The 18,007-nt window shown below is 42.2% G+C and overlaps 1 protein-coding gene across 3 annotated transcripts in view; it reads left to right on the forward strand.

The window, feature by feature from the left end:
- The window catches only part of FAM81A (family with sequence similarity 81 member A), an 87,606-nt gene that overhangs the window by 42,975 nt on the left and 26,624 nt on the right, over positions 1 to 18,007 (forward strand). For all 3 annotated transcript variants that reach the window (XM_079767973.1, XM_079767971.1, XM_079767972.1), the window contains exon 4: positions 16,871 to 16,989. In XM_079767973.1, coding sequence (XP_079624099.1) covers positions 16,871 to 16,989 — 119 coding nt within the window. The remainder of the gene's footprint in view (positions 1 to 16,870; positions 16,990 to 18,007) is intronic.

The following is an 18,007-nucleotide window of genomic DNA, read 5'->3' on the forward strand; positions in this document are numbered from 1 at the left end:
ATAGCTATCCAGCTCTTTTATGGCTTCTGTTTGCATAGTTAATTTCCCTTTTTGAAAGTTTTCACTTAGCTTATGCCTAAGTGAGGTCCTAGTCTACCACATGGTTACCAATTTTCACTCTTCTTTGAGATTCTCACGTATCTTTAGTAAGGACCGAGATTCACTCAGAATTGTACCTTAATTGAAGTTCATTGGCTTTTAGGATTCTAAAATTTCTGGTCTCTACTTCTTATGATGTTTAAAGGGCTGTGTGTTATGAAGGGGATCTAGCCGATCTTTGTTGCTTCCGAGACTGGTGGCATCCATTCCAATTTCTTTTGGTCACAGCAGTTTGATTTCCTTGTGGGATGTGTTTTTCTTTCATTGATTACAAACTGGATGGCTATTAGTCAGGATGCCTTATCACCTTTTTAGGCAAAGAGGCTTGGAGTTCCTACCTTAGACTAGAACATTGAGACTCACTTCCTAGACCAGTGATGGCAAACCTATGACACGCGTGTCAGCACTGACACGCGTAGCCATTTCTGATGATACGCGGCCGCATGCTGAGGATGAAACATTTGCTGCTCCTGAGGATGAAACATTTGCGACTAGAGTCTTGGAGTTAGTTTTTTCCTCAAAGTGACACACTACCCGAGTTATGCTCAGTTTTTTGGCGAAGTTTGACACACCAAGCTCAAAAGGTTGCCCATCACTGTCCTAGACCTTGAAACCTGAGCAGAACCATCCAGGGACTGGAAAGGGCTGGAGCATCTTCCCTGCAGCAGCTGTGCCTGCGTGCGGGATACTGGCCAGTGGTTTTTGCTGCCTGGACCCTAGGAAGTGCCTTTGTGTCTTTTTCTCAGTCAGGATCCCCAGCTGCCCTGTTGATTGTGTGTACTTTCCCCCTATATCCTTCCCATAAATTCCATTTCCCCCTCCCCCAAAGTTAGGCAAAGTCAGGTCCAATTGCCTGAAACAAAGAACTCTAATGACATCCGAGGGGGCATAGAACATTTAAGAAACTGGCAGATATAATTTACTTGTTTTTGGAAGGTGTGTGTCTGTATTTACGATGATCTTTCCAGTTTTATATTGGGGTGCTAAAGCAGTTTTATCTCAGAGGCTGAATCACTTGTCAACCCTAATTTGGTCCCTTCACAAAATTGAAGAACCCCAAGTTAAACATTTCACTTTTGAAAGGGGTTAGAGATAGTTTAGGGAGCTGATAGCCCTCCACACCCAAATCTAAAGAGGGAAATATATAAAATCAAAGTGATTAGGGATAAATGATTCTCAGGTTCCCATCCTCAACCAATGCCAAAGAAGAGTGTCATTAAAAAATACAAACACCCTATGTTGCACCTTAGAGAATAGCATGACCTCCCCATTCTCTCCATGCCCAGCATTTCCTGTGAGTACTCAGCTGGGTTCCCTTTGCTGATGTGGATGAGAGATGGGAGCCAATCTATTCCTGCATTACTGCCCTCAGGTCAAAGCAGAGTGTGACTCTACCCTTCTACCCTCAGAAAAGCCTGGACTTGATTTTTTTCTGTCAACCTAAGAGTTGACAGTGTTTTAGCTGCAACTATGGGATCTGGGGAATAATTACTCTTTTGGAAACTATAAACAATAAGGAATTTAATGTAGTAATCCAACAGTCAGAACTATGTACTAATCCAACAGTCAGAACTATTTTATTTTTTTCTAAAATGTTTTTTATTATTGATTTTAGAGAGGAAGGGAGAGGGAGAGATAGAAACATCAATGATGAGAGAGAATCATTGATTGGCTGCCTTCTGCACGCCCCTACTGGAGATCGAGCCCGCAACCTGGGCATGTGCCCTTGACTGGAATCAAACCCGGGACCCTTCAGTCTGCAGGCCAACACTCTATCCACTGAGTCAAACCAGCCAGGGATTTTTTTTAATTTTATTTTTTAATTTCAGAGAGGAAGGGACAGGACGAGAGAGAAACATCAATGACAAGAGAGAATCATTGATTGAGAACTATTTTAAATATATAATTTCTAGCTTCAGCTAAGCCCTCAGTGCTGTTTAATAGTTTCTTCTTGCTAGGAAGCCCTCCCTGCCAGGTCCTCCCTGCTCACTTCCTTTCCCTTAGTGTACTTGCCCCTGTTACCATCGCCCTTACTGAAGAGGATTGACACTGGGTTTTTTTACGAGTCTGTTTCCCTCGATAGATCGTGAGCTCTTTAAAATGGAAGGGACCTTGTCTTACTCACCTTTGCATTGTCCAGCACAATGTAATGCCATGAATGCTTTTATTTTATTTTTTTTTAGCACTTTTTGACATATTTATTTATTTACTTTAATTTAAATTCCTTATTGTTTAAAGTATTACGTAAGTCTCCTTTTTCCCCCATTGGCCTCTCCCCGGCTGCCCCCACCCCCCAGCACATGCTCTACCCCCCAACCCCCCCACCCCCGCCGCGTCCCCTCCCTCTCATCCCCACCACCACCACCACCCCGCCTGTGCCATGAATGCTTATTAAGTGAATACAGGCCCAATTCAGAGTGAGGCCAGTTGCAGATTTGCTGGGAGTAAAAAGGACTAGAAGAGACAGACCCTGAGGTCATCTGTGCAAACCGTGTTCCTTTCAGATGAGGCATCAGAGGCCCAGGCAAATGAAGGGACTTGTCTGAGGTCTCAGGCCAGGAAGTGTCAGCGCTGAGACTAAACCCAGGTTATTAGACCCTAACAATATGCTCCCTCCACTTTTCTGCTTTCCCTTCTGGAGGCTCTTCTAGAACCCCGACCTTCGGTCACCAACTCCCACATGCGACGGGCAGTGCTAGTCAGCCATTCTTTGCTGTCTATATATTTCTACCCCTTCAGGAAGAATTTCTTCATGACACTGGGTAATTCTAGCTTTAGAGCTCACTGAGTTTTCCCTGCCTTATCATTATTTTAATGCGAGGTCATTGCACAGCTTAGATAATTTGAGTCATTAGCAAACATACCTAGAATTCTGAAGTCATCAATCATTTAGGCTTTCGCTAATTTTTTTTTCTTTAAGTTTTTAACACAATTTTTCTTTAATGTGTTTAAGATGATTTTTAAAAGCAATTTACAGTGCAACAAGTTTTAAAATAATTTTAAGTCTGCTTTTTCATCTGAAACACATATTATGTAATGATTACTCTTGCCTTAGCAGACAACACTCTTTCCCATTTGCATATAATTTTTGCAGTGTACAATTCTGCAATTGAAAAGATTATTTCCATTCTAGAGAGGGAAACTGAGCAAAATCTAACTCTGGTAAAATTTTGCACATGTGAACACTTACTTTTATGACTGGTAATAACTATGCATCATTATAAAGTAACAGAAGGAAGTTAGGAAGCTTAGTAGATATGAAAAACTTACTATATGGTTTTATATATATTATAAGCCTGAGTATGTTTACTCAAACATAATCAAAATTAGGATGCTGGATGAAACATCGAAATTGCCATATTGTAGCCAAACTTAAAAAAAAATGAAATTATGGTGTAGATTAAAATTTTAAAAGTACTAAAAGGAAGTCTTTATCAGTAATATAAAATTGGGAGGTGGGTATTATACAAATGTAGTATTTGCATCTTTAAAGTAAAGAGGTATGAAGATGTTCAGATTGTATTTGAATGATGTGAAAAGTGTATATATACATTTTTGTCTGTAGATTCTTTTTTAAAAATATATATTTTATTGACTTTTTACAGAGAGGAAGGGAGAGGGATAGAGAGTTAGAAACATCGATGAGAGAGAAACATCTGATCAGCTGCCTCCTGCACACCCCCTACTGGGGATGTGCCCACAACCAAGGTACATGCCCTTGACCGGAATCAAACCTGGGACCCTTCAGTCCGCAGGCCGACGCTCTATCCACTGAGCCAAACCGGTCAGGGCTGTCTGTAGATTCTTAATGAATTTCTTCTGTAAATTGCTTGTGGTTCTAAAATTATTTTTATTACTGGTTTACACATATTTTTCAGTTAACTCAGTAAAATTTTACGAATTATTTGTTTTATAAAAATGTGTCTATGCAGGTGATTTTGTATAACAAAACTAAAACTGAAACCAGTCTTAACATATAGAGCTTACTCCAAAGCTCCTGATAGAGCTAGTCAAATTAAGTTAATGTGAATACTACATCTTAGTAAATTTACTTAGAAAAGTCTTTCTAATTCTCTACCATATGGCTCTGAAAACAGTATACACAGGAAGAAAAGTAAAATGTTGTCAAACCACTAGTCTGTGTGATCCTCAGAAACTACAACTAAGTCTTCATTTTTCTATTTTTTAGCACCTACCAGTGTCTAGCACATAGTAGGAGCTGAATAAATGTTGCATAATCAGTGTCTCCAGGTTCCTTGGGCCTACCCGAACCCTGTAATTATTGCCCATGTTCTATCAGCAGATCCCGGTGTCAAAGCAGATCACTCTTGTGTACCAGTACACAGAAGGTGCTTGGTGAATGTTGAATGAAAAAATACGTTGTTTAAATACCTTCCCACCCATTGTCTTCACTGGCAGTTTGCCTTGCAATGTGGAGTATGTCATCAATTATTCATTCCTCAGAAACTTTACACAAATTATCATCATTATAAATTTAGAAGAGGTAACATAGTCAACTATGAATTTTGCATGTCTGGATTATCCATACTGTCTTTTACTTAAGCTCTTATCAATCCCTGGAAGCCACATCCTGGTGAGCAGTCCATAGCCCTTTGTTGGTGGTAAGCTTTCCTTTCCATGCCAATTGGATGGTTTGAGGAAGTGGTTGGGACTTCACGTCCCCTCAGAGCTTTGACTGTGTCTCTGGAGAGGTAGGCAGTGGGGTCTGCTACCTGCTGACTGGAATCTGCAGCTGCTCCTGGTTCCCATGCGTCATAAGGTCCCACTGGTTGGCTTTGACCTAGTTGGGTTATGGGAAACCATATCAAGCCTTTATCTAATTGATTAGATTATACACAGTTTGATAGTTTAATAACTTACAAATGGGCGTTCTGAACTCAAGTGATGAATGCTGAGTTGGGCTTTATGAACATGTCAAGGCAGAGGCGTGGACAAGGATGGATAGATGGGAACTTGAACATCTTGCACTGTCGGTGAGGAGAGAGTCTTGGCTCCTGGACTTCATGTATTTTTCCTAAAAAGGGAATTTTGGCCTGCAGCTCAGCGATCATGTCGCATTGGAACAGGTATACCAGCAGAGGGACTTCGGTGATTATCATCTGTGTTGGTAGGGTTTTTCCAGAGAAACAGAGCCAATAGGCTATATATAAACTTTATTTATTATAAGGCATTGGCTCACATGATTATGGAGACTGAGGAGTTCTGCCGTCTGCAAGCGAGAGACCTGGGAAGCTGGTGATGTAGTTTGAAGGCCTGAGAACTGGAAAGCTGATAGTGTAGATTCCAGTCCAGGTCTGAAGGCTTGGGAGCCAGAAGAGCTGAGGGCAGGAGAAAATCTATGTCCTAGCTCAGTCAGGCAGAAATAAAATTCCAGCTTCATCTCAAAGGATTGATTGGACGGTGCCCTTTCACTTTGAGGAAGGCCCTCTACTTTACTCAGCTCACCTATTCAAATGCTAATCTCTTCCAGAAACATCCTCACAGACACACTCAGAACTCCTGTTTACCCAGCTACCTGGGCATGCCATGGCTCAGCCACATTGACATACAATTAACCATCACATTATCCAAGTTCATTTTGTTTTAACTCTATCCATTCGACTTGGTTTGTCATGTGGCGTGGCTCCAGGGCATGAAGACAGCGAATTGAATGGAATTTGAGTATTTGTTCAGTTCTGTTGATAGTTGTTTCAGTGTACATTAACTAATTGGTGTTCTGGGGTCGGCCTTTGTCTCCGTACATTTTCACTAGTCTAAGTTCATTTTTGAGGACCTGATCACCTCCAGCACCAGCTAGCTTTAGTCTCTGAGCCTTTAAAGTAGAAAACCAAGTCCTGGAACATGGAGTTAAGTGAACTGATGAATTACTCAGCTACCCACTGGGAGCCAGGCATTGTTACAGGCCCTGCAGCTACAGTAGGGACCCACACATTCAAGGCTGCTGCTCTTAGGCCTGCTGTACATCCTAGCAGTGTTGACAGGAGTAACCAAGGTGATTTCAGCCTAGGTCAGGGCTCTGGTAATGTGATGGAGAGTGATTGTGCAACAATTTTAAGAAGGGTAGTGAGGATGTAAGGTGATTGAACTGTGACTAGAATGACAGAAGGGGCCAGCCATGGGGGAGGAGACACACGGGGACGAGGACATTCCAGAAAGAGGGGACTGCAGGTTCCAAGGCCATAAACAGGAAGAAGCTTGGCATGTTTGAGGAGCGGAAAGGGAACCAGTGGAACTGTTTGTCATGAGCCAGGAATATGACCAGATCGTTAGCCTCAAAGGCCGTGATGGGAAGTTAGGCAGTTGGAAATACTAGTAGGAAGCCATGATTTATTTTTAAGCAAAGGAATTGAATGCATTCACACTCTTGGTGCTGGGGATATAGTTGTGGGTAAAACAGGTAACATCTCTTGCCGTTGCGTTGCTTACAGACTGATTTATGTTTCAAAAAGATCATCTGGCTACAGCATGAGAGGGGATTGCAGGGGAGCAAGAATGGAGGCAAGGGGGTGGGTTGGGGGCCGTTCAGGGTGAGGGGACTGCAGCTTGGATGGAGGGAGCCACCTTCGAGAGGGAGAGAGGTGGATGGCCTGGATCTGTCTTGGAGAGAGAGCTGACTGGACTTGCCCATGTTGGAGGTAGGAAGACTTGTGTTGAGGACTGGGCAAGTTCTAGGGGCCCATTGAAGGTCCCAGTAAAAAATGCCAGGAAGGCAATTTGGTAGATGGGCTGGGACACCAGGGGGTTTTAAGTCCTAGTGGGATGATTAAGCACCCAAGGGAGACACTGTCGTATGAGGCCCTTCCCTGCGGGCGTTGGGCCGTTCTCCAGGTAACATTGGAGTTAGACTTTCATCTCTAAATCCTGGAGAAGGAGAAACACAGAGCTGTGTCTTTCCTGGTCATTCCCAGGCAACACTCGCCTGGGCCTGGGCCTTTGCATGAGCAGGATGTAGTGCTGAGGGGCTCACAGGAGGTGTTGTTCTGACTGCCGTTGGGAAGGGAGCTTCTTTAAAGACCGGCCGTGTCTCAGAGAAAAGAAATGAAGACTTGGGACTTGGCTTTTTCGAGGTGGCTGGTCTTTTCTCCCTGCCTGTGTGAAATGCTGTTGTATGGGTGTAGGCCACCCACTCACCATCCTGAGTCTTTCTTGCTGCAGCTGAGCTCCCTGAGGGCAGGCCTGGTGCACAGCACGGTAGGCATGCAGGAAACAGATTCTTGAATTGAATTGAAAATGATGGAGAGTTGAAGATACACTGAGGGCTGTAACCTTTTTTAAGTAAACATCATGATGATACATTGTTCCAAAATGACAAATAAGGGAACTTACTGGCTTTACAGAGGGTTGCTTTCTAAGACTTCATCGTAGAATTCCTTTAAATAGTAAACTCTTGAATGCCTTCTATTTACAGTTTTCAGTAATGTGAATATTGTGCTAAGGTCAGATATAATTCTTTTTTGAATTATTCAAGGAAAGCACTTCTAATACAATATGTTATTCATCAGAAAGTTAAATAGGCTTTTCTTATTTCTAAGCATTAAAACACATACAACACACTTTTTTATCTGGTTATAAAAGTAATGTAAGCTCTTTATAGAAAACACAAAAAGGAGGAATTAACCATAATCCCACTCTAGAGATAAGCAAAATGTTAATATGCTAGTATTATTGTCTATACATCTTATAACCGCTGGAACATGCTGTATATTTGTTTTGTATCCTTTCTTTTTGAATATATATATATACATAAAAAGGTAGAACTTTAAAATATGTGTTGTTTCGTGTTGTTTTTTGTGTTTTTTTTTTGCTTCTGTTTTGGAAAGTGCTGTTTCTTTTCTTTGCTTAGTGATTTCTTGATTGAGAAACAACTCAATGAAATGATTGGTTTGCGCCTTTGCCATCTCTACAGTGCCGAATGCAGTGTTTCTCCAGGAATGGTCCATGGACCCTAACTTCATGTCTGGGCCCATTTCCTACTTTGGGTCTCTGGGGGTGGGGCCTGGGATTTGTGTGTTTGACAAGCCACCTAGGGATCCTCCTGAGAACCACTAGCCTGAAGCCTTATGATAAACAAAGGTTGGAAGCATTCCAAACAAAAAAATAAGGATTCCTTTTTATCAGCTATAGTTAATGAGTGTTGCTTCCTAGTAAAAGAGAGTGCACAACAGCGCCTTTTCCTCAGTGGGAGAGCGTCAGAACCAGATTAGTCACATCTGAAGGTTTTTTTTGTAAGAATATGTTGGGATGACTAACGTTTAGTCATTCACAGGTGATTGTAACTGGCTTGCATTCTTCTTAATAGAGCAGGTTCATTCAGAAAAATCTGGAAACTACAGCAAATAGATAGGTCTAGCAGTTCCAAATTCTTTTCAGTGAAATATTTTCTTTATTGTCACTATCACTGTCACTCCATCTAAAGTGGCTCAGCCCAGGTTTCCAATAAGGAAAACACAGGATCCTCACAGTTCTGCTTGTTCCCAGGAAGTTTGAAAACTCTAAAAATGTAGGTACGGTATGTGCCTTTTCCTGCATATATGTTATACTTAAAAGGGAGCACAAACACAGTTTAAACAAGCATAATTATATTGTCTAACAGGGCCTTCCTGATCACTTGCAAATTGGACTGCCAGCGTATGAGAAATCATCACATTTCTAGAAATAAATAGTAACAAGTATATACACGTGAGTGTAGCCTTAAGAAACCCCTAGGCTGGTGTAGGAGGTAATGGGAAGGTGGTGACTTAGTGTGCCTTCCTCACTGTTCTCAGGGCCACCTTCCCCAACAGCTGGGCTAAACAGGTGGGACGGCCTGGGGAAGCCAGCAGAGACCTGGCCTGGGAAAGCCTGGAACTGAGGTCCTGGACTCTGTGGTCTAGGAGTCAGAGAGGTAGGCCAGTCTCTCTGCTTTTTGCACCAGGTGACTGAGCCAGTCTTCTGCACTTCACTGGAGGTGGAGGTGAAGGTGAGGAGGGATGCAGAGGTGGCTGTGTCCCCACTGCCTCCAGGCTGGGAGGGTGCGGAGGGCAGGACACTGAGAGCTTCCTCCTGGCGCCTCACCTGGAGCCGGCTCTGTGCCCTCACCGGCTGGCTACACCTCTCGTTCATAAGTTCCTTCCACCTCACGGAGGACCACCTACTTGATCTCACTCCAATGACTGCAGAACAAAAAGAAACATCACACCTAAGGGAGCCCAGCAGCCAGAGGGAGGAAGCGTAAGCACAGCCCTCAGAACAAGCCCGAATAAAATAGGAAACAGGTGGGCCTTGAATGAGAGCTAATTAGGGCACATTATGGACTGAATGTGTCCCTTCCCCAATTTATATGTTGAAACCCTAACCCCCAATGCGATGGGTTTGGAGGTGGGGCCTTTGGGTGGTAATTAGTTTTAGATGAGGTCATAAGGGTGGGGCTCCGTGATGAGATTAGTGCTCTTATAAGAAGAGGAAGAGAGACCAGAGTTTCAATCTCTACCAGGTGAGGACTCAGCAAACAAGCAGCTGTCTGCAAGTCAGGACGAGGGCCCTCCTTAGAAGGCGACGGTGCTGGCTTCCTGATCTCAGCCCCCCAGCCTTCAGAACTACAAGAAGTAAATGTGTGTTGTTTATAACCACCCATTCTGGTATTTTGCTCAGGCATCTCCAGATGACTAAGGCAAATACATCCGGGTACATAATTAAATTTCTTTGTGAACTCAAACTTTTAAAGTCAGTAGGTGAACTAGAAACAAGGATAGTTACTTCTAAGAATTGAATTAGTTGCCCACGAAACAAAGTAGGAAAAATGGTGAAACATCAGAGCCAAATACCAAGAGAGAGAAACCAGAAGGGAAAAGATACAAGACTTGGAGGACAGATCCAGGATACCCAGCATATGAATAAGGGGAGCTTCCGAAGGAGACAAAGAAACAGATGGAGAAGAAGCAATAGTTACATAGAAGAAAATTTACCAGAATTGAAAAAAATATCTGTGACTACAGATTGAAAAGTTCACTGAATTCCGGGTAGAATTGATTAAAAATAAAATAAAATAAATAAGAGCCACAATTAGGTACATTCTGATAAAACTCTCAAACTCCGAAGATGAAGAAAAAAATCTTACAAGCTTCTAGCTATAAGGAGGTTGAAGCACCAGATTTCCTGTAGCCTTAACATTCCCTGGGAGGAAAGGCCTTTAAGTCAAGAATTCTATACCCTTTCAACTTATCACTCATTCTTTAGGGTGAGAGAAGGATGATTCTTGACATGGCAGGGATTCAGAATCTTTTGTCCGAGTGTCTGATCTGAGGAAAATGCTGGAGAAAGGACTCTAACCCAAACACCGTGAGTCTGCACAGAGACCCTAAGATGGGAAAACGGAAAGGAGACGCACAAAGGTAACTAGCGACACCTACATCATGTCGTGTAAATGGATATTGAGAAATGCCTGGGACTGGGTAACAGAAGTGCTAAAACGTTTTCGAAATAGAAGAGATACTCTACTCTATAGGCAAAATCCTAATTATAGCCCAACTGGAAGTATCGGGTTATTCTAGCAAAGCCTGGTTGGGGTGGGGGAAGGGCAAGAGGGGAAACAAGCAAAAATCCTTCCAAATAAGCCAGCTGGATAGTAGGGTGAAAGAGGCTAAAGGATGGGGGACGTGCAGGTGTGCCGAGTGTCTCATGTTGGAATCGCAGTGTCCAGGGATATTTCCTAGTTAACAAGGGGAGGAAAGGCCATCAATGGTAACCTGATTAAACCAATAAAAGTAAGGAAAAGGAGAAGGCAACAAGAACTCAAAGCAACATAAATTATAAACAAAGTGAGATGAAGGGACGAATGAAAACACAAAGCAGCCTGGGTCATTGAGAGCATAGTCCATGGAGCCAGACTTCTTCTTTCAAATCCCAGATCTGTTACTTTTTTTTTAAAAAAAATGAATATTTATTGTTTTAGTAATAGGGAAGAAAACAAGTTCTTTTTAAAAAATCTCTTTAAAAAATCTTTATTCTTGAAAGTATTACATATATCTCTTTTTTTCTCCCATTGACCCGTTATAGCCTGCCCCCGTCCACCACCCCAGGCCTTCACCACCCTATTGTCTGTGTCCATGGGTTATGCATGTATGCATACAAGGTCTTTGGTTGATTTCTTCCCACCCACCCACCCACCCACTTCCACCTTCCCTCTGAGATTTGACAATCTGTTCTATGCTTCTATGTCTCTGGATCTATTTTACTCATCAGTTTATTTTGTTCAGTATATTCCACGTATGAGCGAGAACATGTGATACTTGTTTTTCTCTGACTGGCTTATTTTGCTTAGCATAATACTCTCCAGGTCCCTCCATGCTGTTTCAAAGGGTAAGAGATCCTTCTTTTTTATTCTGCATAGTATTTCCATAGTGTAAATGTACCACCGCTTTTTTATACTCCTCTACTGATGGGCACTTGGGCTGTTTCCAGATCTTAACTATTGTAAATTGTGCTACTGTTAACATAGGGGTGCATATATTCCTTCGGATTGGTGTTTCAGGTCTCTTAGATATATTCCTAGAAATGGTATCACTGGGTCAAATGGCAGTTCCATATTTACTTTTTAGAGGAAATTCCATACTGTTTTCCATAATGGCTGCACCAGTCTAGATTCCCATCAGCAGTGTACTTAGGGTTCCCTTTTCTCCACATCTTGCCACTTGATTTGTTGATGGTAGCCATTCTCACAGGTGTGAGGTGACACTTCATTGTTGTTTTAATTTGTATCTCTCTGATGATCAGTGACTTTAAGCATTTTTCATATGTCTCTTGGTCATCTGTATGTCCACTTTGGAGAAGTGTCTATTTAGGTCCTTTGCCCATTTTTTAAATTGGATTGTTTGTCTTCCTTTTGTTAAGTTGTATTAGTTTCTTATATTTTTTGGATATTAACCCTTTATCAGATGTATCATTGCCAAATATGTTCTCCCATACAGTGGGCTCCCTTTTCATTTTGTTGATGTTTTCGTTTGCTGTGCAGAAGTGTTTTATTTTCATGTAATCCCATTTATTTATTTTCTCCTTAGATTCCTTTGTCCTAGGAGAGGTATCTGTGATACCTAGAAGAGGTATCATGTGATTTTTGTCTTTCAGTTTGTTTATATTATGTATCACATTTATTGATTTGCAAACATTGTACCAGCCTTGCATCCCTGAAATAAATCCTATTTGGTCTTGGTGTATGATCTATAATAATAAAAGCCTAAGCAACCATCGCAACTGAATGGATGACCAAACAGGCTGCATAGGGTGATCAGGCCGGCAGGGGGGTTAGTGAGGGGCGACCAAACGACTGAGCAGCAGGCTGCGTGGGGTGACCAGGCCCGCAGGGGGGGGCATTTGGGGGTGACCAGGCCAGCAGGGTGGGGGCAGTGAGGGGCAACCAGGCTGGTAGGAGGGCAGTTGGAGGTGACCAGGCCGGCAGGGGGAGCAGTAAGGGGTGAACAGGCTGTCAGGGGGGGCAGTTGGGGGAGACCAGGCTGGCAGAGGGGGCAGTAAGGGGCAACCAAGCCAGCAAGGGGGGGGGGGAGGTAAGGGCGACCAGGCCAGCAGGGGGGGGCAGTTGGGGGTGACTAGGCCGGCAGGGGGGCAGTTAGGGGCAATCAGGCAGGCAGGCAGGTGAGCAGTTAGGAGCCAGTGGTCCTGGATTGTGAGAGGGTGCAGGCTGGGCTGAGGGGACCACCCCCCTCCGTGCATGAATTTCATGCACCGGGCCTCTAGTCTTTTTAATATATTGCTGTATGTGATTTGCTATTATTTTGTTGAGGATTTTTAGCATCTGTGTTCATCAGGGATATGGGTCTGTAATTCTCTTTGTTTGTAGTGTCTTTATCTGGTTTTGGAATTAGGATAATGCTGGCCTCATAAAAAGTGTTCCTTCCTCTTGGATTTTTGGGAATAGTTTGAGGAGGATAGGTGTTCGTTCTTCTTTGAATATTTACTGAAACTCTCCTGTGAAGCCGTCTGGACCAGGGTTTTTGTTTGCTGTGAGTTTTTTATTACTGCTTCAATTTCCTCAATTATTATTGGCCTATTCAGGGTTTTTGATTCTTTCTTATTCAGTTTTGGAAGATTGAATTTTTCTAGGAATATGTCCATTTTATCCACATTGTCCAGCTTGTTGGCATGTAGTTTCTCATTGCATTTTCTTACACTCCTTTGTATTTCTGTGATGTCAGTTGTTACTTCACCACTTTCATTTCTGATTTTAATTATTTGGGTCCTCTCTCTTTGTTTCTTGATGAGTCTGGCTAAAGGTTCATCAATCTTGTTTATTTTTTCAAAGAACTAGCTCTTGGTTTCATTGATCTTTTATATTGTTTTTTAAAAAATCTCTATGTAAGTTAATTTTGCTCTAATCTTCATTATTTCCTTCCTTCTACTTACTCTGGGCTTTTCTTGTTGTTCTCTTTCTAATTCTTTAAGTTGTAGGGTTAAATAGTTTAATATTAATTTTTCTTGTTTTTTGAGGTAGGCCTGTAATGCTATGAACTTCCCTCTCAGGACTGCTTTTGCTTGTCCCAGAGATTTTGGGCTGTTCTGCATTCATTTTCATTTGTTTCTAGGAAGTTTTTTACTTTTTTTTTTTTTTTTTACCTCATTGGTAACCCACTCATTGTTTAATAACATGCTATTTAGCCTCCATGTGTTTGAATGTTTTTGGGTGTTTTTACTGTAGTTGATTTCTAATTTCATTCTATTATGATCTGAGAAGATACTTGATATGATTTCAATCTTCTTAAATTTGTAGAGACTTGTTTTGTATCCTAACATGGTTTATCTTTGAAAATGACCCATGTGCACTTGAGAAGAATGTATATTCTGTAGCTTTGGGGTGAAATATTCTATAAATGTCAATTAAATCTATCTGATCGAGTGTGTCATTTAGAGTCACTGTTTCCTTGTTAATTTTTTTGTCTGGAAGATCTATCCCATGAAGTCAGTGGGGTGTTAAAGTCCCCTACTATGTCTGTATTGCTGTCAATCTCTTCCTTAAAATCCTGCAGAAGTTTTTTTTTTTAATATATATTTAGGTGCTCCTATATTGGGTGCATATCTGTTTACCAAGGTTATATCCTCTTGTTGGATCCATCTCTTTAGTATTATGTAATGACCTTTATTGTCTCTTGTGATGGCTTTCATTTTGAAGTCTATTTTATCAGATATGAGTATTGCCACCCCAGCTTTCTTTTCGCCCAACTCTGTCACTTTTTGACTGTGGCTTTGGGCAAGTTACTTAATAGCACCTGGGAAATGGGGATGATAAAAGTGCCTCCTTCATAGGGTCCGGTGAGGGTTAAGTGAGTTAACATACCCAAAGCACTTAGATCAGTGTCTGGTGAACAGTTAGATCAAGCAAGTGTTTGCCTTATTATTTATAAAGCATAGTAGCAATGTTAATACTTAGTAAGATGAAACTTATTAGTAAAAGCACTAAATAATATAAAAACTGTTATTATATGATGGTTATGGCCATTTTTTGTAAATCTATATGTGCCTGATGGCAGCTAAATATACTAGTATATTAAAAAGTATTAAAAGTGTGAGGACTTGATGAAAATACTTTACAGCAGGATAATTCATCATATCTCTTTTAAGCTGAGAGATCCAATAGACAAAAATAAATAAAATCTAGAAAAAATGAATAATAGAATCAGCAAACTCAATCTAATAGACAATTTTGAACCTTTTGTTCCTCAAATAGTTTTTTTGCATGGAACATTTGGTCCTAGCTGATTTGGCTCAGTGGATAGTGTTGGCCTGCGGACCGAAGGGTCCTGGGTTCAATTCCAGTCAAGGGCACATGCCTGGGTTGCGGGCTCGACCCCCAGTAGGGGGTGTGCAGGAGGCAGCTAATCAATGATTCTCTCTCTCTCCCTCTCCCTTCCTCTCTAAAATCAATAAAACATATTTTTAAAAAATCAATCATGTGCCACAAAACAAGCCATAATACCTTCAAAACATTAAACATATTACAGACCACATTTTAATCATCATCCAATATAATTAGAAATAAATAATAAAAATGGTGAAAACCACTTATCTTTAAAATGAAGAAATACAATTTTAAGTAATCCTTAGATCAAAGAGGAATTCAAAACTGAAATTAAAACAGTGAAAAAGAAAACACATCACACCCAACTTATGGACACAGAAAATATGGTACTGAAAAAAGTCTTCATTATTAAGAAAGAAATAATAAAAATAAAGGAACGGTATATTCATCTTTTTAAATTACCAAAAAAGGAATAAAACAAAAGAAAGAATTAACAGATATTTAAGCTGACATCAAGCAAATAGAAAATGCTTTTAAAAAGTGGTTGAAAGGGAAAGGATCCAAGAAACCAAAAGCTTTCTCTTTGAAAAGGAGCGAGAAGGTGGTGTGGTGAGGGGGAGTGTGAAGAACAGAATATAGTAGAGGAAGGCGGTGGGAGGAAAGATGTGCCAAAGAATGAGGAAATGCTCAAAAGAAACATCTGATGTAACCTTTTGCTCCCACTACTTAGCACGTAGGTTTTCTTGTCTGTCTGTCTGTCTGTCTGTCTGTCTGTCTGTCTGTCTCTGTCAGAGTGCTTCAGCCTTAGCTTCTTTCCTGCCTGTTTGTGGCAGGCAGCATGGCAGTCCTGGTGAGCCACTGGCTACCCGGGCAACTTTGGCGGTATCATTTCAGCTGTCTGTGCCTCACGTCCTGGAGGGGAACATGGGCATCCCGAGTGTCCCCCCTCACAGAGGACCTGTGTGGATTTGGTGCATGTCAGCACTTCTCGGTACATGCTCAGATGATGTTCTCATCGCCTCCATCATTCCTTTGAAGGATCCCCAGATGGATGCTCCACGAGGCCATGCTCTTAGGTCGGGACACTTACCCTTCAAGCAGTTCTGCTTTCATTTCATGTCTTTCCTATGGGACACCATTCGGCCGTTCCAGTAGAAGTATTGTCATCGAATACTCAAAAGAATATTTGCTGTATTTACTGTGTACCAGGCATTGTGCTAAGTGCTTTATGTGTATCTTATGTAATATTCATGGTGGCCTTAAAAGTCTAGTCACCAGCCTGGCCAGTGTGGCTCAATGGTTGAGCCTCGGCTTATGAATCAGGAAGTCATAGTTAGATTCCCAGTCAGGGCACATGCCCAGGTTGTAGGCTCGATCCCCAGTAGGGGGCATGCAAGAGACAGCCAATCAATGATTCTCATCATTGATATTTCTCTCTCTCCCTCTCTCTTCCTCTCTGAAATCAATAAAAATATATATTTTAAAAAAGTATAGTCACCACTCCTGTTAACAGACGAGGGAAAGGAAGCTCAGAGAATTTTACACACTTGCCCAGAATTTGGAGGAACCAGAATTTGGAGCCGTTGTCCGGTGCCCTGTTCCCCTCCTTGCTCCTGATTTATTACTTTTTAATAAATGTAAGGATTGTTCACCTAAAACAGTGACTATCAAAAAACATCATAGAGTGATAGAAATACACACCAAGAGGCCAGGTTCCCGGTCTGGATCTCTATCAAGTCACTTGACACCAGAGTCTCGGTGTTTTTATCGGTAAATTAAGGGACTTGGTGTGGGTGTGATCCCTAAGGTCGCTCTCTTTCTCTCTAAACCCCTGGCTCTCTGTACATACCAGGTGGCTGTTAAAAAGGAGCCTCTTATGAAAAGAGTTCAACATCCTTGCCTAAAATGGTTTTGTGGAATCATGCAAATTCTCCGATGACTCTCCTGTGGTCTTTATGTTGCCAGGTACTCCAGGAGCAGATCCGTGCCCGGGACAACATTAGCTACGGAACTAATTCTGCCTTAAAGACTCTGGAGATGCGTCAGCTATCCGGTTTGGGGGATCTTCGAGGGAGAGTGGCAAGGTAGGTGGTCAAATGTTTGGGACTCCACTCCTCAAAGCTATTTTTCATACACTTCATTTTAGTGGGGAATATATTCATGAAGTCCCAAAGCAAATAGTTTGCATTCTTCTCATACATCACCTCCTTTGCCCATAAAATTTAACAGTGGACATTAGACCTGGATATGAGCATGCCATGACTTCTTGTGTGCCTGCAACTGGAATTGTGTGCGTGGGAGGAAGTGGCGGGAGAGCTCAGCTGACCGGTGCCATCTGGCAGATGAAGATCATTATGTTTATTGAAGCCAATAATATACAAAGTTGGGACTTACATTTTTGCATATCTTATTTATTTGTTTGTTTATTTATAAACTATAATTCTATTTTCTTTAATTTTTATTAGAATTCTAAACAAATACTTCTCCGCCTTTTCTGAAAATGATCTGTGTTTAACATTGAAAAAATATTTGTAATTATTATAACACTAGAGGCCTGGTGCACGAAATTCGTGTGGGGGGGGTGGTGTCCCTCAGCCCAGCCTGCAACCTCTCCAATCTGGGACCCCTCAAGGGACTGCTGGCTCCCAACTGCTCACCTGCCTGCCCCTAACCGCTTCTGCCTGCCAGCCTGATCACCCCCTAACCACTCCCCTGCCAGCCTGATTGATGTCTAACTGCTCCCCTGCCAGCCTATTTGCCCCCAACTTCCCTCCTCTGCCAGCCTGGTCATCCCTAACTGCCCTCCCCTGCAGGCTTGATAGCCCCCAACTGCCCTCCCTTGCAGGCCTGGTCCCTCCCAACTGCCCTGCCCTGCTGGCCTGCTCGCCCACAACTTCCCTCCCTTACAGACCTGGTCCCTCCCAACTGCCCTCCCCTGCTGACCATCTTGTGGTGGCCATCTTGTGTCCACATGGGGGCAGGATCTTTGACCACATGGGGGCAGCCATCTTGTGTTGGAGTGATGGTCAATCTGCATATTACTCTTTTATTAGATAGGATAGAGGCCTGGTGCATGGGTGGGGGCCAGCTGGTTTACCCTGA

The sequence above is a fragment of the Cnephaeus nilssonii genome (assembly GCF_951640355.1).
Source record: "Cnephaeus nilssonii genome assembly, chromosome: 4".
Classification (NCBI taxonomy): Eukaryota; Metazoa; Chordata; class Mammalia; order Chiroptera; family Vespertilionidae; genus Cnephaeus; species Cnephaeus nilssonii.